General features: G+C 27.9%; 3 protein-coding genes across 6 annotated transcripts; all 3 read left to right on the top strand.

The window, feature by feature from the left end:
* Positions 1–3,569, top strand: LOC123923758 (esterase-like). Its single transcript, XM_045976492.1, has 5 exons — positions 1–247; positions 2,269–2,478; positions 2,602–2,771; positions 2,913–3,177; positions 3,281–3,569. The coding sequence occupies exons 1-5, from the start codon at positions 13–15 to the stop codon at positions 3,541–3,543; spliced, it is 1,143 nt and encodes a 380-aa protein (XP_045832448.1). The 5' UTR covers positions 1–12; the 3' UTR covers positions 3,544–3,569.
* Positions 3,570–12,875: 9,306 nt separating this feature from the next.
* LOC123923739 (esterase-like) lies at positions 12,876–18,493 on the top strand. Of its 4 annotated transcripts, XM_045976468.1 has the most exons (6): positions 12,888–13,161; positions 15,976–16,185; positions 16,324–16,493; positions 16,756–17,020; positions 17,249–17,539; positions 18,480–18,493. In XM_045976468.1, the coding sequence occupies exons 1-5, from the start codon at positions 12,894–12,896 to the stop codon at positions 17,509–17,511; spliced, it is 1,176 nt and encodes a 391-aa protein (XP_045832424.1). In that variant the 5' UTR covers positions 12,888–12,893; the 3' UTR covers positions 17,512–17,539; positions 18,480–18,493. The 4 variants fall into 4 exon arrangements, with proteins under 4 accessions (XP_045832421.1, XP_045832424.1, XP_045832428.1 ...); XM_045976465.1 differs by lacking the exon at positions 18,480–18,493 and having other exon boundaries at positions 12,876–13,161; positions 17,249–17,700; XM_045976472.1 differs by lacking the exon at positions 18,480–18,493 and having other exon boundaries at positions 16,327–16,493; positions 17,249–17,700.
* Positions 18,494–20,411: 1,918 nt separating this feature from the next.
* Positions 20,412–25,064, top strand: LOC123923719 (esterase-like). Its single transcript, XM_045976446.1, has 5 exons — positions 20,412–20,783; positions 23,152–23,361; positions 23,488–23,657; positions 24,175–24,439; positions 24,664–25,064. Exons 1-5 carry the CDS (start codon positions 20,513–20,515, stop codon positions 24,984–24,986), a joined length of 1,239 nt encoding a protein of 412 aa, XP_045832402.1. The 5' UTR covers positions 20,412–20,512; the 3' UTR covers positions 24,987–25,064.
* The last annotated feature ends 1,404 nt before the right edge of the window (positions 25,065–26,468 follow it).

Raw genomic sequence — 26,468 nt, 5'->3', positions numbered from 1 at the left:
ACGTGCTTCATCATGAAATTCATGGCACTAATTGAATTTTTTATTGCTCTTATTTTATGTACTACTTCCACAATTTCTGCCACGGTGGATTGCGATTTTCCTGCCATTTTCAGCTTTGGTGCTTCCAACGCTGATACCGGTGGGTTGGCTGCTGCCTTTCAAGCACCGCCATTGCCATATGGAGAAACTTTTTTCAATAGATCAACCGGAAGATACTCTGATGGCAGAATCATTCTTGATTTCATAGGTAATATAATTTTAAAAGATATTCGCCACCGTCCCAATTTTGACGGGAAACATCTGATTCGAGTCTGTGATTTTCTCAATTTTAAAAGATGGAGGTGGGTGGATAATGGGATATCCATCCTGAATTTGTCCCACTTATACAAATTCTAAAATCATATTTATATTTTAAGTTGAATATGAGACAATTTGTTTTCTCTATTTAGAGAACCAAGAAGAAAATATGTTTTTGGGTACATTTCGTTTTTATGGATTTAGTCGCTCAATGCAATTTTATTTTTGGATTTTGTCCCTTTAAATGGATGACCGTGCATTATCTTTGACACACCATCCTCACTTTGCCACGTCACAAGCTGCCACGTCAGTCTCCGTTTGTCGCATATGCATTTTTTTAACAAACTTTGATGTTAGAGATCAAAATCATAAAGATTTGCACATTTAAGAATTTTTTTAAAACAAAAAAAGTTAAGGGACAAAAACCAAAAAACCAAAAACTCGTGAACTTACGTGAACGAATTATTTATTTAAGCCTTTTCCTTTTAAACAAGTCTAATGTGGTTGGCAACCTTTGTAATAAAAGCTTTCAAGTGGTTGGCAACCGTTGTAATATAAGCTTTCAACAGAAAACTATAAATTTTGATGGGGCCAAAATTGATGGCCGCTTCTATTATCCACAAGTTCATCAAGTGGTGCACGGTGCACCACTTATCAATAATCGGATAACGAATACGAATTTTACAAAATTTGTCATTGGATAGAAAACTTATATCGTAAAGATCATCTATATAAATTTTTAAAAAAATGGAAAATTATTTGATATGTTATTGAGACTCATCAAAATTAACGGTTTATGAATTTTATTACAAAATATTGAAAATCATTTGATGTGTTATTGAGACCTATCAAAATTAACGGTATGTAATAAAATTCATAAACCGTTAATTTTGATGAGTCTCAATAACATATCAAATGATTTTCAATTTTTTTTTAAAAATTTATATGAATAATCTATACGATATAAACTTTCTATCAAACGATGAATTTTATAAAATTTGTATTCGTTTATACTGGTGCACCGTGCACTGGTGCACCGTGCACCACTTGTCTTACTAGCTCTTTCATTTTAGCCAAAGCCAAAATTGAGAGGCAACACTTAAGAACTAGGCTTTGTCTAACATGAAAGACCTCATTAGGTCTTTCATGGTGCACTAGTTGCAAAAAACATCGTAACGAAAACGAATTTTATAAAATCGACCGTTGGATTGAAAGTTTATATCATATAGATCATCCATGATTTTTTAAAAAAAATTGAAAATCATTTGATATGTTATTGAGACGCATCAAGATTAACGGTGTTTAATAAAAATCCATAAACCGTCAATTTTGATGAGTCCCAATAACATATCAAATGATTTTTAATTTTTTCAAAAACAAATTATGAATGATCTATATTATACCAACTTTCAATCTAACGGTCAATTTTGTAAAATTCGTTTTCGTGATGATATTTTTTGCAACTAGTGCACCATGAAAGACCTAATGAGGTCTTTCATGTTAGACTTGGCCTAAGAACTATAGCTTTCCCACAAAGAACTAAACACCCAACACGGCAACACTTAAGTCAAGTGTTGCCAAAATTCTCCATCCTCTCCATTCTTCCGCTGCACCTCCACCCTTGTTTGCATAATACATACGAATTGCAAACGACACTATTAATTAATGAAAAAGAGAGAATATATACATTGACCTATGTGTACGTCTCTCTCATTTTTTCATATTAGAACTCCAACCTTTTTTTATTCAATGATCTAGATTTTACTCCTTCTCGCAATGTTAATGGAGAGAATCCATTGACGGATATTATATTATTGAAGGATTATTGCTACAATTAGAATTTTTGTATCTCTTTGTATATAAGTATAAATTAAATATATCAATCTTTGTTAACTGTATTTTATCTTATATTTATGACCGAATGAGATATTTATAAAAGAATTTTATTCTAATTTAAATTCATAATTTCAGCACAAAACTTTGGACTTCCCTATCTCAGTGCATATCTTAATTCTCTCGGGTCCAACTTCACAAATGGTGCAAACTTTGCAACATTTGGGTCAACAATTAGAATCCCTACTAGTATTATACCTCAAGGTAGACTCAGTCCATTTTCCTTTCGAATTCAATATATTCAATTCAGAGATTTCATACCCAAAACAAAATTCACCAGGGATCAAGGTAAATTAATACATTTTTTTTAATGTATTTTTTGTTTTCAATAATATATTTTGGTAATTTGGAGTTTAATTAAAATGCAATTTTGGAATTATTATATTTTTTATTTTATTTTTTTTATAGTAGGAGGTATATTTGCAACATTGGTTCCTAAAGAAGATTATTTTTCTAAAGCCTTATACACATTTGATATTGGTCAAAACGATCTTACGGCTGGCTTCTTTAGTAATGCGACTATACAACAAGTCAATTCTACTATACCCGATATAATAAACAGTTTCATAGATAATATCAAGGTAGGTGGACACCCTTTTTTCATAAATTAGCTACAAATAAATAATCATAAGATTAATTTGATTGTCTTATCATAAATTTCTTAATTGTTGATTTATAATTTCTTTTTCTAAATTGATGGATTTTTTTTTTTGTTGATCTAGAACATATACAATTTAGGGGCTGTATCGTTTTGGATACATAATACAGGACCAATTGGATGTCTTCCATTAATTTTGGCTAATTTTCCATCCTCCATAAAGGATAGTTATGGTTGCGCAACACAATATAATGAAGTATCTCAATATTTTAATTTAAAGTTGAAGGAAGCTTTAACTCAACTTCGTAATGACCTTCCTCTTGCTGCAATCACATATGTAGATATTTACTCTCCTAAATACTCTCTTTTTCAAAATCCAGAAAAATACGGTGAGCCAAATTTAGATATATAAAGTTGTGTATGTTTGTATTAGAGTTGTGGACAATATTATATTATATATGTTATTAATGTGAATGCTTGATTAACATTTAGGGTTTGAGCTTCCACTTGTGGCATGTTGTGGCTATGGAGGAGAGTACAATTATAACATTCGTGTTGGATGTGGAGAAACCATAAATATAAATGGCACACAAAGTGTTGTGAGTTCGTGTAAAAATCCATCTACGAGAGTGATATGGGATGGGATTCATTATACTGAGGCAGCTAACAAGTTTGTCTTTGATCAAATCTCTACTGGATGTTTTACGGATCCTCCCATTTCCTTAAATATGGCATGTAAAAGAAAGTTCACTTGAAGTTAATGAGCTTTGTATTTCAAGAATAAGACCTGTCAGATAACCGATTATCCCAAAAGCTTAAGCTGTTAGGATATGGCCACTTAATGATTTTATATTATTTCTAACACGTCCCCTCACGCAACAGCCCACTTGGGCTTGAAACGTGGATAATGCATAGGTCCACCTACCATATGCTTAAATTCCACTTTTTAATTAGAAAGTGAGGGGAGCGGGGATCGAACTCTAGACCACTTAGTCATAGAGGCTCTGATACCATGTCAGATAACCGATTATCCCAAAACCTTAAGGTGTTAGGATAAAGTCATATCAATGGTTTTATATTATTTCTAACAAGACCAACCCTTATATTAATCAATATAAAAATAAATTAACATATTTAATATATGATAATAATTGAAAATATGGGAAATTACATATGAATGCTAATAATTGAATAATTTTTTATATATAAAAAATATGGTTTTTGCATGGTATCAGAGTTCCCATGGTTATTGCGTCAACACAGTAACGATTATAAACTGTTTGATAGAAAACGAATGGATGAGATGAAAATTGTGATAATTTGTCAAATCAACAATGCATGAATTAGAATCGTTTGATCATAATCAAGAGTTAAGATATCCTACTGCGTGTAACTGCCACCTTTTTGTGCTTAGCACTAGCTAATTGCCTCATTTTAATTACAACCGATCTTCAAAATGATAATCATACTTTCAAAAAGTTAACCATAAAATATTGCATTGGTAAGCGAGAAAAAGTGTTTAAAAAATCTCTCTAAATCTTAAAAAATCTCTCTAACGATATGTTTTCAAGGTGTATATTGGTGGAAAAAAAAATCGAAAATCAATTTAAAGGTGTATATTCAAATGGGTTATGATCATCGTCCGTGCAGTTTCAATTGCAGGAAGTCCAGTGACCATCACAACCATTCAATCCATCTTTTCCTCTCTCTCCTGCTTAAACCAAATGTTGTGATTTATTTGAATATTAACTTTGCAGGAGACAATTTGCTCCCCCATTTAATAATATGTATTTTAATATGTATATATTTGTCTCGCTTGCATAATGCAGATTTTCGTGTCTATTGACCCAATCATCATTTTGGTCGGATTGTTTAGGCCCATACTTACAAAGAGTTATATTATTTAAGGTTCTTCAACATGCTTTGAAAATTTTAGGACTTTAAAGCATATCGAAGGACATAAAGAGAACTCGTCATAACATTTTATTTTATTTTTACTAAAAGCGCTATAGTATAGCATTATACATTTATAATGAACGTTAATATATACCTAATCATTAACAAAAATAATTTTATAAAATTGTAATACTCTTTTATTTATTGTTTTTTTTAATTTGTGTAAAAATTAAATTTATTTTAAAATAGACAAGCATTAGTCACGAATGTACTTCTTACATATACTAATAGTTTGTAAGGAAGAAAGAAAGTAAATGTTTAATGGCAACCTTAATGGTTGAAACTTGAACCTCTAACAACTTTGGGTTGCAATATTAGACAATCCCTTGTATCAAATAATTGTACTCTCCTCCATCTAGATCTCACAAGAACAAAAATACTCCTATGTGAAGTTAGGTATTTATATCATTTGTTAGAGGTAATCAAATTAACCAAAAGGATTATTGTTCCTGTAAATTTCTATATCCTTTAACTATTATTATTATAATTAATTAACTTGCACTTTATTCAACCAACGATTATAACTTGCCCTATTCATTATAATGCATCGCTTGCTTTAAAAGAGCTAGATCCTTACACTTGAAAAAACACCAATCAAGAAAAATTATATGAAGGTAAAGTTGGTGTGATCAATTATTACCTTAATAAATGAGCAAAGAAGAGGTGGTTCAAACAGTTGCATGGCCAACAGATGTAGTAGTAGTACTTTTATTTATTTTTTTGGGTTCAGAGATGTAGTACTATTATATTTTCTTATAAAGTGCTACTTTTATTTGGTAAAAAGAAATAAATCTATAGATATAAAATAGTGGGAAAAAAATGAAACTTGGCATTAGAAAAAAAAATAGTGGAAAAAAATAGAAAAAAAAATATGGGCAACTAATTAACTTTAATATCATATGCAATGTTTTTTAATACCATATGCAATTTTTTTAGTTTAATGGAAAAGCACTTGATATCATTCAATATTAATAACACCTGATTTTTTTTTTAAGGATTAACACATGATTTTATTACAAGCTTAATTTGTAATTGCAATGCCATTTAAATAATGGTCAAAATGTTTAATTCTTATTGAACTTGTAAATTCAAATATATTTTCCCTCTTAATATGTTAACAATTATAGCAATAAATATATGTAAAACTAACACAAATTCAAATTCAAACAAAGTAATTATTATTCTAACAACTATAATTAATATTTATGATTTTTGTTGGAGTTTCTTATTAGTTATTACTATAACAGACCCGATGAAGTACAATCAGCAAAAGATGCAAGATTTTTTTCTATTAGTATATAATAGTACCGTTTAATTTCTATAAATATATTAAAGTGCATGAATCCATGATAGACCCCACCTTGTCCTCGAAGATATAGCTCAGTAGTTAAATGTTGGGACGTTGAAGGAGTTTAAGAAGAGATATAGGGTTCATCTATAATCTATAATATGTAAAAAGCCAGACATATTTGTCTTTCTCTCTCCTCTCCTCATTCAACCTCATTCCTCACATTTAATTCCTCACAATAATTTCTTACCTCCTTTATCTCTCCAATTCCTCACGTTTATCTCTCCAATTCCTCACGTTTTTTTTATTGATGCAACAATATACACATTACGTTTATCTCTCCAATTATCTTGCCAATTAAATGATACAGCTATTAAATAATTGATGCAACAATATACACATTACGTTTTTTTTATTGATGCAACAATATACACATTACCTTTATCTCAACAATTATCTTGACAATTAAAGGATCGCATCAATTTACTATTATTAACTTTAGTAGAAGCTACTTATTTTTAGTTTTTATTCATGCACTGCATGACGTGATTATTTAAAAATAAAAAATATTTGACACATGACACCAACATCTAAAAAATATTATTAATATTATTGGCAAATTCCGTTTATGCACATTAATATTTTATGGTATTAGTATTACTATTATTAATCTCTCCAATTCCGTTTATGGTATTAGTATTACTATTATTAATATTATTGGCAAATTCCGTTTATGCACATTAATATTTTATAATACCCTTTTCAGTATAATTAAGTCACCCAAATTCTCTCTTTTAGTTTCTGATTTTTGATAAAAAAAACACATAGAATGATATTAATGCATATAAATTGTGACTTAATGAATTCTGATTCGATCATAATCATATAATAAAACATATCAATCTCATTCATTACACTTAATTATCTAAGGATATTGTTAGTAAATAACCTCTTCAAGAATTGTATATATGGTAAACAAATAAAATTAAAAAAACACGTACAGAGAGAATTATCCTCACGTTACCTTAAAAAGCTATTAAAAAATATCTGATGCAATTACTCCAAAAGCTATTATCATGATAAAGCTATTAAATGCCCCAGCTATTATCAATCTCTCCAATTCCTCACGTTTGTACAATTAACGGAATTAAAGAAAAGAAATTAATGAATTTTGTAATAATTAAAAATGTCAAATTGACTTTAGTATAGAAATTAAAATGTGATGAATAGAAATTACCAATTAATTGAATTACAAATAATTTGTAACCGTAAATTACTAAAATGTGATTAATAGAAATTACTATTATTAATCATCTTTTATAATAAATTTTGAAATTATTATTATTGTTATTATTATTTTATTGGAAGGAATTATTATTATTTTTTATATTCTACTATTTTTATTATTATTTTATATTTTATAATGAAATGGAATACATATGTCTTTCATTAATAATGAATTAATAGTAAATTAATGTGTGTAAAAGTCAAATAATTGTTATCCTTAAAAAAAATCGTTATTTTTTAAAATTAGAAAAGTAATCAATATATTTGTTTTTAATGAGTTTAATTGCACATGCCCATTTTTTCTCTATAAATATGATCTTTGTGTGAGCATTTCATCTCATTCATTTTCTAACTCTTTTCTCTTTCTAACTCATATTTGTTGTGTTTACTTTTATTTTCTTCTTTCTTTAATTTTTTTTAATCTTTTGATGATTTTTTCTTCATCTATTTTTTCAGGAATATCAAGAACATCATGGGATGAGTCACAAATTTTAAAACAATAATTGCATACTGTTAATCTAGATTTTTGGTAGAAAAATATTTCTTATGTAGATGTTAGTGGAAAAAGTGGTTATGAGAAGATGAAAAATCAAGTTTTTTGATTGATAATATATTGTTTACTGCACTCTAAACTAACTATTTTGTTGTTAAATATTAATTAATAAAATAATTTATGTATTATCTATTTTTCTTTTTTAAAAAAGTATTTTTACCGTGCTTGACACGGGTCTGGATACTAATATGAATAAAGTCAAGGTTATTTCTCTTTCTCTCTTCCAAATACTCTTCTCTTAGACATTCTCAATTCTCATGCATTTGACATTTAATGCTATTATTACAAATTAATTTTTTTTACAATATTAATTTGATATAGATGTTTGTTTTCTGTCATGCATTTGATATAATAATTTACAATATTTGTTTTCTGTCATGCATTTGATATAGTAATTTATAGATTATAGATGCAATCACTCTTTTAGCAATATTATTATATTTGTCAACTACAATTAAATCATTTCTTTAATCTTCTCTCATATCACCAATACGTAACAGTTAGTCAACTAAAAAAAATGAAATTGTTTGTAAAAAAAATAATAATTTGTTTATAAACATTTATATAAATCAACGAAATTATTTTATGTATATGGAGAAATAAAAATTATATAGCATTATTGCATTAGTAAAACTTTTATTTGTACGCTTATTTTTTATTTTTGCACTTACCAAAAAATAAAGGAATATTTTTCTTTTGCAATATTAATGCAATGTTAAAATCATGTACAATATTTCACCAAAAAAAAACCATGTATCTTTTTTTTTCGGTCAAGAAAAACCATGTATATTATATTATAAAAGAAATAAAAGCAATAAAAAAAGGGATAAAAGGAATATGTCAAATTCATTATGAATGAGGTAATTAGCCTTTATTAGTTTATTAGCTTTAGCATTTTCCCTTTACCATTTATATTTGATGATCCACAAATCACGATCAATTAAACATTGAATAGTTAATGTTTTTTTATTGTGTTGTTTCCATCATAAATTTTGCTATAAATATAGCTTCTAATTGTAAACATTTGTCACAAAATATTTATCTTACTTTATCGAATTTCATTTTTTCTTCATGCTTATTGATATCTACAATGTAATTTATAACCAAAAAACATGCAACGGAAGATCTATCATAGGGTAATTGAAAATAGTTTAGTGTGAATTAAACTATTATATGCATTAGACAGTAAGATCTAATATACTTTTATTTTTGTTTCAGCTACATGATCCTGAGTTACTCTATTTTTTTCTTCACCTCTTTTGTGCGAATGTATGAGCATTTTCTTCTGCATATATTTCATGGCTTATTTGTACTAATTTTTATACATATTTTTATGACAATCGAATACTATATGGACCTTTTTTTTACGGTTATATGGACTTATTTATGAATATTATCTAAAATACTAAAATTGTTTTTATTGTATATTGAAGATACAGAATCCGGTAAAAAGATGAGATGTTATACCATACATATCAAAATTGATATGAGGTTGAAAAATATTTTTATTTTATTTTGGTACTTCTACGTATTAATTTGATTATATCACTTAAAATAGTACTATCTATTAATATATTATTTGAGACCTATTTTTCAAGGTCTGATGTACACATGGTATCATGAAAACGATTCTCTTCTCATGTGATTTTGACAATTAATTCTCATATTAAAATTATTTTTCATATTAAAGTAGATCAAAGGATTCTATATTTGTTAAATCATCATGCCTTGGCAATGGTAAATTAGTCAACAATTTGAAATCATTTAAGGCAACAAATCAAAGAATTTAACGTGAAAACATAAATTTGTGCCAAACTCAAATTAAGTTTTTATGACAATTGCCAATTTTACGTATTTTGAAATTGAAAGACAAACATTGTACTAAAACATATATTTCTACTTATGCATTAATACGAATTTTTTTATTTATAATTTATACTTCTTCCTTTTTTACAACTTTTATAATTTATACTTATATCTATATTTTTACACATATATTAATATGAAGACCTATTTATTTTATAATTTTTACGAGATCTATATTTTTAGTCATATATTAATAGGGAGAATACTTTTTTAAGTTCAACGGTAGCCTATATTTCTGCTTAAATATTGATACATGAATTAATTTTTTTTGTTATTTATATTGTAGTCTATATTTCTTTTTCTATTTATATACTGATACACAGACTTTTTTTTAATTCATGTCAATCTCAAGTAAATATATGTTTTTTCGGTTTAAAGTAAAATATGTTAAAATATATTATTTATAATTCAATAAATCTACAAATTCATTTTTACCCGTGCTTGGCATTATCAGAAATAATAAACTTTTGTAGAAATAAGTTAGCATTAAAAAAGCATTTTATATGAATGCGTTAATAATTGTATACGATCACAATTAACATTAAAATAATTAAGATATGGTATCACTTATGAAAATTATGCAGTACTTTAAAATACAATGGTTGTCTATGCGTCGTATCCATCTACATTATCTACATTATATATAAAAATAAATTGTTGACTCTATTCATAATTTGTGGTCATAATTAAGGCAACGGTTTTATTGTACAGGTAGTCATGCTATTCTATTTTAATGTCACTATCTTATAATAACGACGCACTTTTATTTTTCTCTTCTTTCATTTTACAGAAATCTGGTATCTTCAAGGATTACTCATCCATATGAGGCTCATCGGTAGAAAGAGAAAAAAAAATTATATTCAAATTCATTGAACAAGACTATGTATTTTTTTTTTTTGCTTGAAAACTTACTTTGTATTTCTAAATATGATACTCCATGGTGTATCGAGTGGTGGGAGGAATAAAATAAGAATCCTATCTATTTTCTTGGTTCTTTATATTTTTCTTTGTGTTCTTATTTTTTATTTTTATCCTCATATATTATTTTTCATGCAAGATATCTTTTCAAATAATGCTTATATAGTTTTAGGTGAAAAATATATTTTCTATCGGTAATTACTCCCAAATTTTTTCATTTTTTATTATCTTTTATTATGAATTATGAATTTGTCAGTGTGATGTTTTATATTGGATTTAATCATTTATTATATTTTATTTGCATATGTATAGAGAGGCTAAGAAATGAATGAATTAAGACCAAGATGATTGCGATTGAACTTGACGGATAATGATATTCTTTTCTTATAGTGGACAAAATTGATTTTATTTGATTAGGTTAAGATTATTTTTTGTATTAATTTTTTATTTATTTAGAGAAGACCAATAACAAAGAGAAGAAGGAGAATATAATTTTCCTACTTTTTATTTATTTATTTGTTATAATTTTTTATCGTGGTTATATAATTTTATTTTAAAACTTTTATACGGGATTTTATACTTTTATTCGTATATTCTTCATACATGGACCTATCTTTTTGTATTTTTTATGGGGACTGTGTTCTTCTTATTTTTTTATTTTTTTTGTTATTTACGTATGACCTATTTTTGTTGTTGATGTATATGACTATATATTTATATTCTTATATTAATTAATACGGGAACCTATTTTTATTTATGTGAGACTTTTGCACATGTATTATTTAGGGGATATACTTATTTGACGGTCGAACTCTGAATTATCAAAGAATTCTTCCCCTGTGAACAAGATGGTTAATATCTAAAAAATATATTAATATAGGGATTGTATGTTTGTTCATATATTAACACCGAGACATGTTTTTTATTTATAATTTATACGATGTTTTATATTTATTATATTCGGAGGATATTGATGTGAAAATTAACTAATATAAAATATATTTCGACAATTTCTTTAGGGTATTTTTGTTTGATATTTATTTTACTATCAAATTTAACTTTTTTTGTTTGTTTGGGGTTTTTTTTTAAGTTTACACACGAGTCTATATTTTTACATTGTGATTTACATGGGAACTACATTTATATTTATATATTAATATATTAATATGGTATCATATGTTTTTTTTTTGTTAACTAATACGGGATCCTGATATTTTTTATGTTATATTTTTCATTCTTTTTATTTGAGAATTATAAAAAAAATTAATATTAAAATTTTATTTTTTGTAGTCTCATTTTACCCGTGCTTGGCACGGGTCCGGATACTAGTTATATTAACGAGCAGTTTTAATATACTTTTTAAGTACTTTAAATAATAAATTTTTCTTAAATTTTTATGAAAATGTGAGAAGTCAACGTATTAAGAATTGAAATATTTTACTTTTTGAATAAATAATGTGTTTAAGTGGAATGCTTACTTAAAAGAGTACTCATAATTAGCAAGACAATAGGCCCTAATTTTTCTTTCTTTCTTTGAGTTTCTTCTTCTTCCTTCACGGGTAAGTGATGATTTTAGGTCATCTACATTTTTTTCTTTCTCTCTTTTAATTTAAATAAGTGATTTCACATATATTGTGTTTTTAGTTTCTTTCTTTTGTTGTGGTGTCATCGTTTGATTGCGGCGTTTTGTTGGTCGTCGTCTTTGGTACGACATTGTTTGATTTTTTGTCTTGTTGCGGTGTTCTCTAGTTCATATTGAAATATCAACGTCAATCAATTGCAGATTCAATTAATTATTTATGCGCCAATGTTGCAGATCTGGAAGCATAGACATTCTGACCACTTTGATTTTATCATATTATTTGTAGGCATTTTGCCGTTATATGTTATTAACTTGGATGTTGTAAGTTTGTTCGCAGATTCATCCCTTTTATTTTTAGCGATGTTAAATTTGTATTTGCATCTAATGTACTCTATCAATTATTGGAATGATTGAATATCTTTATTTTCTTGTAATAAAAAAGCAAGATAAAAGCCACTAATTTTGATCTAGTACTGAGAGATTTAAGTAGTATGTTATAGGTCAAAGGTTCAATTCTCACTCATGGTAAACCAAACAAAAATACACCGTACTCGGTCAAACCAAAAAAGGGTAATCATTGAATTCAAATAATCGGCTATAAATTCAGGTTTTTGTTAAGCATATTATGATCATATTCATTCCTATATGCTTCATCATGAAAATTTTCATGTCTCAAATTGAGTTTCTTAGACACATACCACTTGTGTCTTTGACTGTGCTTATTTTATGTACAACTACTACTGTTCCAATATTTGCTACAAAGGGTTGTGATTTTCCAGCCATTTTCAACTTTGGTGCTTCAAATGCTGATACTGGTGGATTGGCTGCTGCCTTCCAAGCACTGCCGTTGCCATATGGAGAGACTTATTTTCATAGATCAACTGGAAGGTTCTCTGATGGCAGAATCATTCTTGATTTCATAGGTAATATCCAAAGTTTATTTTCTCTATTTCATTTTATAGTAACATATCTATTGCTTTATTTTGTTGATCACTTTTGAAAATGGTCTAAAACAAAGATTTTAATTATATCACACTTTTGATAAAGAACTATGGTCACACTACGATGAGTTTGGATCCTTACAACAGTTGCATATTCAGTACCGGTGGAAGCCGTTAGAATTCGAACTAGTGAGAGAAATCGTACGGAATTGGATTTTATGCAAATTCTGTTGTAACTGCGTAACATAGTTATAGCTTTCAGCCATCTGATTTGATTAGCGTATGAAACTGTGTGGAATCTTTACTATAGACAATCATAATCTTATAAATTTATAATCTCACGCACAATATATCATATTTGTCATAGAAGTTTAAGTTGCACCGTAGAAATGTTTAAAAAAAAAATACATTCTAGTAGCTCTGAACTTCTAAATGAAAAACATATTTATTTTCAAAGCTTTTACTTTGGGATAGAGCCGAAATTGAAATTAAATTGTTCACAATTATTATTAATGCAATAATTTTGACTACTTCATCTAAAAATGTATATGTTTGTTTTTCTACTTCTTCCGTCGTCTCATAAAAATGTTATATTTTCAACATTTCTATCTTAAAATAATTGTCACTATAAAATATTAATGAAATATTAATTATTAGGCTTTAATGCACTTTTGACCCCCTATTTTGAAAAATATGAACTTTTGATCTCCCTATTTTAAAAGCTAACTTTTTGACTCTCTATTTTGAAAAATCTGAAGTTTTGATCCCCCTAATTTAAAAGCCAACTTTTTGATCCTCCTATTTTGAAAAACCTGAAGTTTTGATCCCCATTTTAGATTTTTCTGAATTTTAGTCCCCGAACTCAATTTGGTCAAATTTTTGCTGATGTGTCAAACTCATTATTGACGTGACAGTGTCCATGATGACAAAGTATTAAACAATAAATTAATTAATTAATAATAATTTAAAAAAATAGTAAAATTAACTAAAAAAAAGTAACGAGTGTGATTATTTGTGTTTTTGATTTCTTAGGGTGTCATGATTTGGAATCAACGTTTGTTTTTCTGACTTTTTTGAGTAATTTACTGATTTTTAGCTATATAATAATGTAAAGAGCTTTATTTTAATTATTATTATATAATGTAAAGAGGTTTATTATTTTTTTTAATTATCATTAATTATTTTATTATTTTAACATTTTTAAAATATTTGATTTAAAAAAAATTAATGACATGAAAATGTTTTATCAACATGAAAAATGTCATGACATTAATGAGTTTGACACATCAGCAAAAATCTTACCAAATTGAGTTGGGGGACTAAAATTCAAAAAAAAATAAAATAGGGGATTAAAACTCAGGTTTTTCAAAATAGGGAATCAAAAAGTTGACTTTTAAAATAGGAGGATCAAAAGTTCAGATTTTTTAAAATAGGGGATCAAAAGTTCATGTTTTTCAAAATAGGGGGATCAAAAATGCATTAAAGCGTAATTATTATTATTATTATTATTATTATTATTTCCACTAATATATTCTTATTTGTTGTATTTCAATATATCTAACTACTCCACTAATCAAATTATTATTATCATTTTACATTTTACACATGTATAGACATTTGAGATTAAGAACAATCTTATAAAGTGACACTATACATATGATCTGATTTCATTAGATGTATATATAAACAAGTTTTATAGTATACTATCAATTAATCTCATATTTTATTATTATTATAAAATCAACACAATTAATTAATCAGCTGCCTCAACTTCAACAATAATTTGCAATAATTGATAATTGGATAGTATTGCAAATAAAACTCCTAAATATGTAGGTTGTCATTGTCCCTCCTAGTCAGACAAATGATAAATGTTGATGTTGGTCAACATGTATTGTACGAAGTATAGGCTTCATTTGTGAAGCAGTACTGTACAGAAATGAGTTCCATAATCAAACTTTGAATGAGTCCTTATTAACATATATACGGATGTTACACAATTTTTCCAACTAGTACATATGATATTTATTATACGCTCCATTATTTTTCAACTAGGCCCTTACTCACTATATGTAGCATTTTTTCCCCCAAAAACAAAAAATATGTTAACTAATTAATAATCATTATAGAGGAAAAGTCACAAGAAATATCAAGACACAATTTTGTGATGGAATATTCTGTTTAAAAAATAAATAAAAATTAAATTAAATAATGTCTGTCATAAAATTTGTCTCCTTATTGGGATAGAATTGTCGCAATACGGGAAAGGAATTAAACAATTATGTCGCAATATTGGGACGTAATTAATCATTGTGTTACAACAAATAATTACATTATGTCCTAGATTCCGTCTCGAAATTGTGACGAAAGATAAAATTCCATTCTTAACAAATTGCGCCAGGCAATTTCGTCGCAATGGGGGGAAGCATAACTGGAATATTAATAATAAATGTGGAGAATTCATAAACATAAATGGTACAAAAAATGTTGTGGGTTCGTGTCGAAATCCATCAACTAGAGTGGTATGGGATGAAACCCATTATACGGAGGCAGCTAACAAAATTGTATTTGATCAAATTTCTACTGGAGCTTTCACAGATCCTCCCATTCCCCTAAACATGGCATGTCAACAAAAATTCCCTTAAAATCATATGTACTAGTTAATGAAATTTTTTGTACTATCATGCGAGAAAATTTCCGTCCCATATGAAAATTTTCCCTATAGTAGGAGATATTTGTTATGTTTTTGAAAGAATTTAATTCTTAATTTTAACTTGTAAAATTTTGTAATTTCAGCACAGAGTTTTGGACTTCCCTATCTTAACTCATATCTTAATTCTCTTGGATCAAACTTCACACATGGTGCAAACTTTGCAACAGCAGGATCAACAATCAAAATCCCCAACAGTATTATACCTCATGGAATGTTTAGTCCATTTTCCCTAACAATTCAATACATTCAATTCAAAGATTTCATACCTAAAACAAAATTCATTAGGAATCAAGGTAAATTAAGAAAAAAAAGTTCAATGAATTTTTTGTTTTGGTTAAACATATTTTGGTGATTATTATGAGTTTAATTAAGGACACACAAATTACTTTTTTTTTTCCTTTCTTTTCTTAATTACGAAAATTTCTTTTCAGGAGGTATATTTGCAACCTTGACTCCTAAAGAAGATTATTTTTCCAAAGCTTTATACACATTTGATATTGGTCAAAATGATCTTACTGGTGGTTTTTTTAGCAATGCGACTATACAACAAATCAATGCTACGGTACCCGATATAGTAAACAATTTCATAGAAAATATTAAGGTATTGAACACCCTTCTTTCATAAATTTATTTTTGTTTTTGTTGAACCAAAACTTAACTCATACTCGCTCCTGGTAAATTGTTTTTTTTTTTTTGAACAAGCCAAAATGAGATATATTAACATAAATAGCTTTTCAGGTTAAATTTTCTTATAATCAATATTATATCTTCGGAATAATAATTTCATTGTCTTATAAATTTCTAACTTTTTTATTTCTTCTAAGTTTCTTGTTCTAATTTAATGAAACTTGTTGGTGATCTAGAACATATACAATTTGGGGGCAAGATCATTTTGGATACACAACACAGGACCAATTGGATGCCTTCCTTTAATTTTGGCTAATTTTCCATCCGCAATAAAGGATAGCTATGGTTGTGCAAAGCAATACAATGAAGTATCTCAGTATTTCAATTTCAAGTTGAAGGAAGGATTAGCTCAACTTCGAAAAGATCTTCCTCTTGCTGCAATCACATATGTGGATATCTACTCACCTAAGTACTCACTTTTTCAAAATCCAAAAAAATATGGTGAGCAAAATCAAGATGATCCCATATTTAAGTTAGTGTATATATATTTAGATTGACCGTGTGTTCGACAAAATTATGGTCATACCGTGATTTTTTTAAAGCTCCAAAGTACAACTTTTATTAAAACCATGGTGTCTCACCATGATGATTCTGATAATGTCTACGAATCCAAACCTATGTATTATAATGTATATATGTTATTAATTTGAAAGCTTCATTAACATGTAGGATTTGAGCTACCATTTGTTGCATGTTGTGGCTATGGAGGGAAGTACAACTATAACATTCGTAATAGATGTGGAGAAACCATAAACATAAATGGTACAAAAAATGTTGTGGGTTCGTGTCGAAATCCATCAACTAGAGTGGTATGGGATGGAACCCATTATACGGAGGCAGCTAACAAAATCGTCTTTGATCAAATTTCTACTGGAGCTTTCACAGATCCTCCCATTCCCCTAAATATGGCATGTCAACAAAAATTCCCTTAAAATGGGAAGCTTGTAAACTAAAAATGAGGTGAACCCTATTATCAATTTAAAAATTTATCTGACATATGGTATAAATTGAATAATGATAGTGGATTAGATTATAGCTAATTAAATAATTTAGATATTAGTAAGAGGTAATATTTATATTGTGAATTGGACTTTATTCAATTGTTTAGTTGTGTCTTTTTAATCTTTGGGCTTTTTTAATCTATTATCCAATAGAAGTCTATCTATCAATATAAAGGATCCCGATCTATGCAGTCGAAAGGCACTGCCGTCATGCAGTCAATAGATTTCAAGTCTTCCAATTTTGATCAGACGACCCAGTTGTTATTTCAGGATTTTATATTAAACAAAAATAGAAAACTATATTAAGATCTCAACCGCCTACTCTTAATCGGATAATTCTGAATCACTGACTGCATGTAGTCCAACTGCATTAAATCAAATTTCCAACATAAATACTACATGCATCTTACTAATATATAAATTATTTAATATTAATTTTTTTCCCCTTCTTGTCGTGTGAATTTTAGTTTTCTTTGTGACTATCCAAATATTGAATGTATATGTCAATTTTTAATTGTGCTCAACTATATGAGTTTATGTCTATACTGAACATGTACTATATTCTCATATTTCAATTCTTTTTCTTTTTTGACGAAATCATACTTCAATTCTTTCAGACTTATATTTATGTTTTTTATTTGGTTTTATATGTTAATTTGTTCAATTCACTACACAATTTTTTATATTATTTTTTGTTTTCTTATTTCTTATTCTCATATACTATTTTCTTGCAAATATATACTTAAATTTTAAATCATGACAATCTATTTTGAGATGAATATATGATGCATATTTTTTATCGGTAAGTAATCACAAAATTTGAGTTTTTTATTATAATTTTGTCAGTGATATTGTGTGTTGAATTTAATTATTAATTATTTATTATATTTCATTTGTAGGTGTGTAAAAAGACAAATGAATTAAAATCAAAATATTTGCAATTGAACTTGATGAATTAGTGGTAAATTCCAACTCCAATCCGAGAGAGACGTTTGATAGTTGTTTCTATTTTTTTTTTAATTAGTAAAAAGTATTTTTAGTCCCTATAAAATTGGCGAATTTAAATTTTAGTTCTTGTAAAAATAAATTCCATTTCGCCCCTATAAATTTAAACTCGTAAATTTTACTTCCTCGTGAGACCTGTCAGCAAATTAAACCATGACGCGATGCTTCACTAAGATAATGAAATTTACTAAAATAAATACAAAGAGCAGCATAAAATTAAATGGTAAATTTTACCATAATGAAATTCACTATTTGGTTCAAGATTTGATTTCTTATGACATTTAGTACGACGAAGTAATAAACTATCCCACCATATAGTCCAATCAATTTTAACCATTTGATTAGATTAAATAAAGAATATAGTTTTATGATAGACTCTCAATATATGAGGTTTTTTTTTAGTGTTCTCTTAAAAAGAAGAAGAAGAAAAACAAGAATAATGATGTTGTTGTTGGTTCATGGGAAGAACCTACGGGTGATGAAGCCTTGAGAGAAGCAATTATTGAAATTTTTGGGGTTCATACTATTGATTTTTTTTACACCTATTTTGATAAAACAAAAATTTCTTTATCTTAAAAGATAAAATTGTAAAAATAAAAAATTGAATATTTTTATATAAATAAAGTATGTTTATAAAAAAAAATAAAATTGGTCCTTTCTATTTTAATAACTGATTTTTAGATCTCAAATTAAATTCTTGTTTTAGAATTCTGATTAATTTTTTAATGATACGACATTTAAGTTTATAACATGACAATGTTTATTGAATATTGTTTGTTGACATATTCAAAATGAAGCTATTATTTTTTATATAGTCACATTTTTACCTGTGCTTGACATGAGTCATGAGTGCGTATTCTAGTGTTATCATTTTGTCTTGAAATACAAAAGATAATTTAGTCATATACTTTTAAAATAAATTTATTACTTGAACAATTTTATATACAAAATCAGTAATAGTCGTATACTTTTGAAACAAATTTATTATTCTAACAATTTTTCCGAATATCTTTTATAAAGAAAAATCTAATATATATGATATTTTTTAAAAGTTCGTATAATAAAAAACAGAGTGAGTATCATACTTAAAAGTTGACATTTTTTGTGTGTTAACGATAGAGCTATAGACCACTTCTAAGACCTTTAACATATTACTCAAACTTCGTAACCACTTGATTAAACATAAGAACAATCCGTGTGAACTCCGCCATCATCCAATAATGCAGCAAATAAGTCTCGTGCTTGTCATGTCTCTAGTGTGGGTCCTTTGAGATTGAATTCTATTTTAAATAAGTGATATATTTTCTAAATTAAGTTTAGCATGTGATATTTTCTATGTTTGGTTGTAGTTTAAATTTATGAAACAAAACTATCTGTATTTTTATAATATTTACGTCTTTCGACACTCTTTAAATATTGCTGGGTTGTCTTCGAGTATTTAGAGTTTCCAGACTAATAATAAAAATAGACTCTCAACAAAAAAAAAAACAAATAATGCAGCAAACCTTGTCATGTTTCTTGTGGCCACGCACCCACTAGCATTTCTCTTTGGATGCTCTGATATTATAATATGCAATAATGCTGTATGTCTCGATATTTGGACAGCACGCATGATTTTATACGATCTCTATAAATTTTGGAATAAATTATAGTGTGTACGATCTTTATAAATTTTTATTATTCAATGAATCTAAAATATAATTTTTTTTGCTTATAAGTAGAACTAGAGCGAATAATTTTTAAATTTATAGAAATTTTGATATATTTAATCTATCTATGATGTAAATTAAATACATTAAACAATTATGAATAAAAACAAACAAACAGTTTCTTTTAAAAAGGAGAGATAGTACTAAATAATTAGCTATAAACTAAAGTTTTTGATAAGCATATTACAATCATATCTTTGTATCCTTGGTGCTTCATCATGAAATTGTTCATGTCTCAAATTGAGTTTCTTAGGCACATGACACTTTTCGTGTCTTTCATTGTGCTTATTTTATTATGTAGTAATACTTCCCCAATATTTGCTACAAAGAGTTGTGATTTTCCTGCCATCTTCAACTTTGGTTCTTCAAACGTTGATACTGGTGGATCAGCTGCTGCCTTTGAAGCACTGCCATTGCCATATGGAGAGACTTATTTTAATAGATCAACTGGAAGATATTCTGACGGCAGAATCATTATTGATTTCATTGGTAATAATATTGTTTCTTTCTCTATTGATTTTCCATTAAAATATCTAATCTAATGCTTTATTTTGTTAATAATCATTTTTTGTTTTGTCAAGTAGTATAGTAGTTAGAAATTCAACTCTAAAAGTTGATAAGTAAGATGACCGACCCCTGCATATATAATGCAATGCCTTGTCAACTGAACTAAGTTCGGGAGGTTAATAATCACTTTTTATAAAAGGTCAATTAAGCACGAACCTTTAATATCAGTTTTAATAGTGGAGAGAAATATAGAAAGAAGACTATTTGTGTGGATGGATCCCTTGCATTAATTGCATAGTGCAGCTGAAAGATATGAATACTGATAGATTTAGTGAGAGAAATACTTATCATTTTACAATAAAACTGATGATCAAATTCAGAATCTCTAACATGTTACTCAAACCTTTTTCTACTAAACTAGACTTAGTGGCTTCAATGCTTCTCTCTTTTTGAAACATCGACTTGATTTTATTTTATTTTTGTCAAGTATGCAGCATTTAGTATGGGGAAGTGATAAATTTGTCCATCATGGTCTAGTTGATTTCTAACCATTGGATTAACTATAGAACACAAATTTATTGTAGTCTGTCAACATTAAATTGTTTTCACATTATCTTTCAGTTCACTACCATCCATCTCCTTCACTCTTGTGTCTTTTGCTGAGAACGGAAAATAATCCATGATTGTTCTTCCTCCGTTGGGAATATTTTAATCTCAATGCTACCGTTTCTCAAGAAAGAAACCCAAAAATAAAATAAAATCAACGTCTCAAACGTAAAACTTGTATGAATCATAGATCCGAGTTTATTGAAATTTAATTACTATAAGATTTATTTTTTGGAAACAGTAAAATTGGGAGGTTTTATGTTTATGACTTGTGAGTTCGAGATTGAAACAAGGGGCTTCTTGTTTAATTTCTATAATATTGGATATTAGTTTATCTTGCATAAATTTTAGATATATTTGTGGAAGATTAGTTTGAAAGTTTGAATATGGGTCTTGAGGTTGATGGTAATGGTTGGACAAAGAAGGAAGATGGGTTGTAGTGGGTGGGTGAAAATAATCAAGTGTTGCTGCAACTATTGTAAAATTGTGTTTTCTATTTGATCAGATGATTAAAAGTTAACTTGACCATGGTGGGGAAAAACGTTACTAGACCAGGCTAAATGCCACCCTTGATTTTTAAATTTCTTCTAAAACATCAAACATACTAATTAATAAACTTTCTTCTTTTAGGAGATATAAGATAAGAAATGTTTGATAGTTCAGGTAGGGGTGTAAGCGGATCAGAAAAATCCAATTGAACCGACGATTCAAACCAATTCAAACAAAAAATAATCAATTTTTATGGTTCGGATTTAAAACCGAATCGAACCAATTGAAAACCGATGTGGTTTGGTTTGGTTCTCGGTTACATTTTTAAGATCCATTGGACAAACCGAACCAGATCTATTATAAAATCTGCTCACTCATCACTTTACTTCTTCTAACAAAACCCTAACTTATAAACTTAACAAAACTCTAACACAAAAACACAGCCGCAGCTCTCTTCACTCTTATGGTTGTATTATGCATTTTATGTTTGATGAACTTATTAACTTTATTTCAATATGGTTGTATTTTATATTTGATGAACTATTATGAACTTAATGGTTGTATTATGTATTTGATGAACTTATGAGAATTGTATTTTGGATTTGATTTTAATATGGTTGTTTTATGTATTTGATGAATTTATGGTAAAAGAGATGTATTTTGTATTTGTTGTATATCGGGAAAAAACATAATAGCATGGAAATACATTGGAAATAATGCATCAGAAAAAATGCGATATAAAACCGATCAAAGTATCCGAAACAAACCGACGAGTTTGGTTCATATTCGTTTTTGAAAAACACTAAAAACCGAACCAATAGAGGGTTCATTGGTTCGGACATAGATTCACTCAAAACCGGTCCAAACCGGTACAATTACACCCAAGTTGAGGTGTAAGAGATAATGAATAAAAAGTCATAAATAAGTCAATAATTTGATTCCACCTCTAGTATAAAAAGTAATAAATCGTTAGTTGGTTCAACGATGGTGATTGACGCTGAACTTGGTAGGAAGATCACGGTTCGATTTTTCACAACTGCAATCGGGAGAGGGCTGAAATCATTTGATGTCAGAACTGACCCCAAACCAGATTAAACTGTGGTGAAAGTAAAAAAATAATAATGTTAATATTTTTCATTTAAAAAACCCAAAAACAAACACACATAATTTTACATCGATGAAAGATTATTGATATATTTTTTAAATATTTTATTCTTAATTTTAACTTGTATAATTTTGTAATTAATATTTTCAGCACAAAGTTTTGGACTTCCCTATTTGAGTCCATATCTTAATTCTCTTGGGTCCAACTTCACACATGGTGCAAACTTTGCAATAGCAGGATCAACAATTATAAACTCAGATAATATTTTACCTGAAAGAAGGTTTAGTCCATTCTCCTTTATAATTCAATACAAGCAATTTCGAGATTTCATACCCAACACAAAATTCATTAGAGATCAAGGTAAATATTTTTACTTTTTTTTGTTTTTTAATTTTATTAAATATATCTTATGGTGATTGTGATTTTAATCAGGAACACGAATTGAGTTTTTTTTTTCCTTTCTGATTTTCAAATTTTTCATGTTAGGAGGTGTATTTGCAACACTGATGCCCAAAGAAGATTATTTCTCCAAAGCCTTATACACATTTGATATTGGTCAATGTGATCTTGCTGTTGGGTTGGGTAATAATGCGACTATAGAACAAGTCAATGCTACTGTGCCGGATCTAGTAAACGAGTTTATAGAGAATATCAAGGTATTGAACACGCTTCTTTGATAAATTATATATGAATAAATAAAGGTGTTTGTGGCTCGGTTTGAATATATTAATTTGAAGTAAAAACTTAATAAAGACCAGAATGACTACCTAAAAACAAACTTGTGGACCTAATTTCAATTTCAATACATTCAAAGACGAATGTGATATCGAGATACAGACACCAAAAAGGTTATTTGCTCCATTATAAAGGCACGCTAGTATAATATGTTTGATGTAAAAATTTAGCATATAATAATATATTAAAAACTAGGGGCGGCACAAATGCATGTGCCACATAGGTCAAACGATACCTAAGTGTTTGTCATAGGCCAATTATAAAAGTAACATTGTAGAATTTCCCTTAATCGTGTACCACAAAAACAAACAAAAAAATAATTCTATAACCGATATTATATCTTTCCAATGCCAATTTCATAGTCTACCATGATTTTCTAATTTGCTTATTTCTTCTCAATTTCTTGTTCAAATTTGATGATATTTGTTGGTTATTTAGAACATATACAACTTAGGGGCAAAAGCATTTTGGATACACAACACAGGACCACATGGATGTCTTCCTATAACTCTGACTAATAATCCATCTGCTATAAAGGACAGATATGGTTGTGCAAAGCAATTCAATGAAATATCTCAGTATTTTAATTTAAAGTTGAAGGAAGCATTAACTCAACTTCGACAAAATCTTCCTCTTGCTGCAATCACATATGTAGATATTTACTCTGCTAAGTATTTACTTTTTCAAAATCCAAAAAAATATGGTGAGCAAAATTACAATGATCTCATTTTAAAATTAGTATATATTTAGATTGCTTGTGAGTTCGACAAATCTATATGGTTACATCGTGATTTTGTTGAAATCTCAAAACATATTTTTTTGCCTAAATCACGGTGACTAACCATGATTTTAATAAAGTCACGACAGATCTAAAATTACGTACAATAATGTATATATATTGTTAATTTGAAGGCTTCATTAACACAGGATTTGAGCTTCCATTTGTGACATGTTGCGGCTATGGAGGGAAGCATAACTGGAATATTAATAATAAATGTGGAGAATTCATAAACATAAATGGTACAAAACATGTTGTGAGTTCATGCAAAAATCCTTCTACAAGAGTGATATGGGATGGGGGTCATTACACAGAGGCAGCTAACAAAGTCATCTTTGATAAAATCTCTACAGGAGCATTCACAGATCCTCCCATTCCCTTAAATATGGCATGTCACCGAAAATTCGAAAAGACGGATACTCCTCGTTCATCGTCAGACAATCACCTTGAAATGACGAGCTTTGTAAACTAATAATATGGTGATGAATCCTATTATAAATATCCCTGACATGTGTTATAGATTGAATAATATTTCTCTAGTTTATTTTTCTCTTCGATCTGCATATTATATTTTTCCTTAGTTTACCAACAATCGATGAATTCGAAGCAGAAGAGAGAGTTGGACACAAAGTGCATGAGAGAATCCAATTCTTATATAGTGTCTAGCATTTGCATTATTATTTGCGATAGAAGTTTAGAAGAAAAAAAAAATATATAAATTTATTATTAGGTTTTATGGTCATTAATATAGAGATGACTTTCATTTTTCTCCTTTTAAGTTTTGCTATTTTAAGTATGGACCATGCTTAGAAGTTGATGTCTTTTGTAAGGCATACAGTACAATACGTGTGAACACCGCCATCATCCAATAATGCAACAAATAAATTTATAGATTTTTTTTTTGAAACAGAGTATGTTATTTGTCTTTCGTTTAAATTTTATTTTTATAGTTTATTATACAAAATTAGTTTGCACTTAATTTTTAGTTTATGTTTTTGATTCAATATGTATTTTTAAATAATTTTTTGCATGCATATTTAAAATATTATAAAATCTATTTTACAATAAATGAATTTAAAATTTGATTTTTAAGTCTAGATTTCAGTTACTTTTAGTTTGAACGTTTAATTTTAAAAAAAATAATATTTAATTTATCTTATAGTAAAAAATTGGCTAAATTAGATATTTAATCTCTTAATATGTATATTAATTTTATTTTGGTCCCATAATTAAAAGGAAATTAAAGGAATTGAGATACCAAATTATTTTCTTTGAATTTTCAACATATACTGTAGTTTATTGTTTTTATACTGTCATGTTTTTCTTCACCCATTTTTGTTTCCTTCCTTCTACTACAACCGCCAGCGGGATTTTTGGGTTTGAAATTTGAGCTTCGGTTTTGACTTATTGGTTGTTGGTAGGGGTGATCGTATCTGAACCAATACAAAAGTAAAATTGCAAATTGAATCAAATTAAACTGAAAATCGCATTTGGTTTGAATGACTTTCTTATTGAATCGTATACCGCAAATCGCAAAAACTACGGATACTGCAAAAACCTCATTAAGTCGACCAAATTAATGGAACATCGATCAAGTTGTTTTTATTGTTTGTACTGTAATATTATTTTGGTGTTGTAATGTTATTTTAGATAAACAATTTTTATCGGTGTTGTAATGTTATTTTAGATAAATAGCTTTTATCGATACTGTGATGTTATTTTGAAAATTAAGTTTTTTTTTTATATTTAAATTACATAAGATACTTGGGTTTTAGGTTTATGGATTTTGAGTTTCTAGGTTTTGATGAAAATTGTGATGAAGGAGAGGAAAGAAGAAAGGAAAATAAAATCAGTTGTGGAGTCTTTGGTGTGTGATCACCTTGGGACACCAGGCGTGATTCCTCATAGTCTTTGGTGTATTGAATGGAACAAACTTATGTACAGTTTCATATAC

The sequence above is a fragment of the Trifolium pratense genome, linkage group LG1 (assembly GCF_020283565.1).
Source record: "Trifolium pratense cultivar HEN17-A07 linkage group LG1, ARS_RC_1.1, whole genome shotgun sequence".
Classification (NCBI taxonomy): Eukaryota; Viridiplantae; Streptophyta; class Magnoliopsida; order Fabales; family Fabaceae; genus Trifolium; species Trifolium pratense.
Note: the sequence above shows the minus strand (reverse complement) of the source record. Positions and strands in the feature narration are given on the sequence as shown.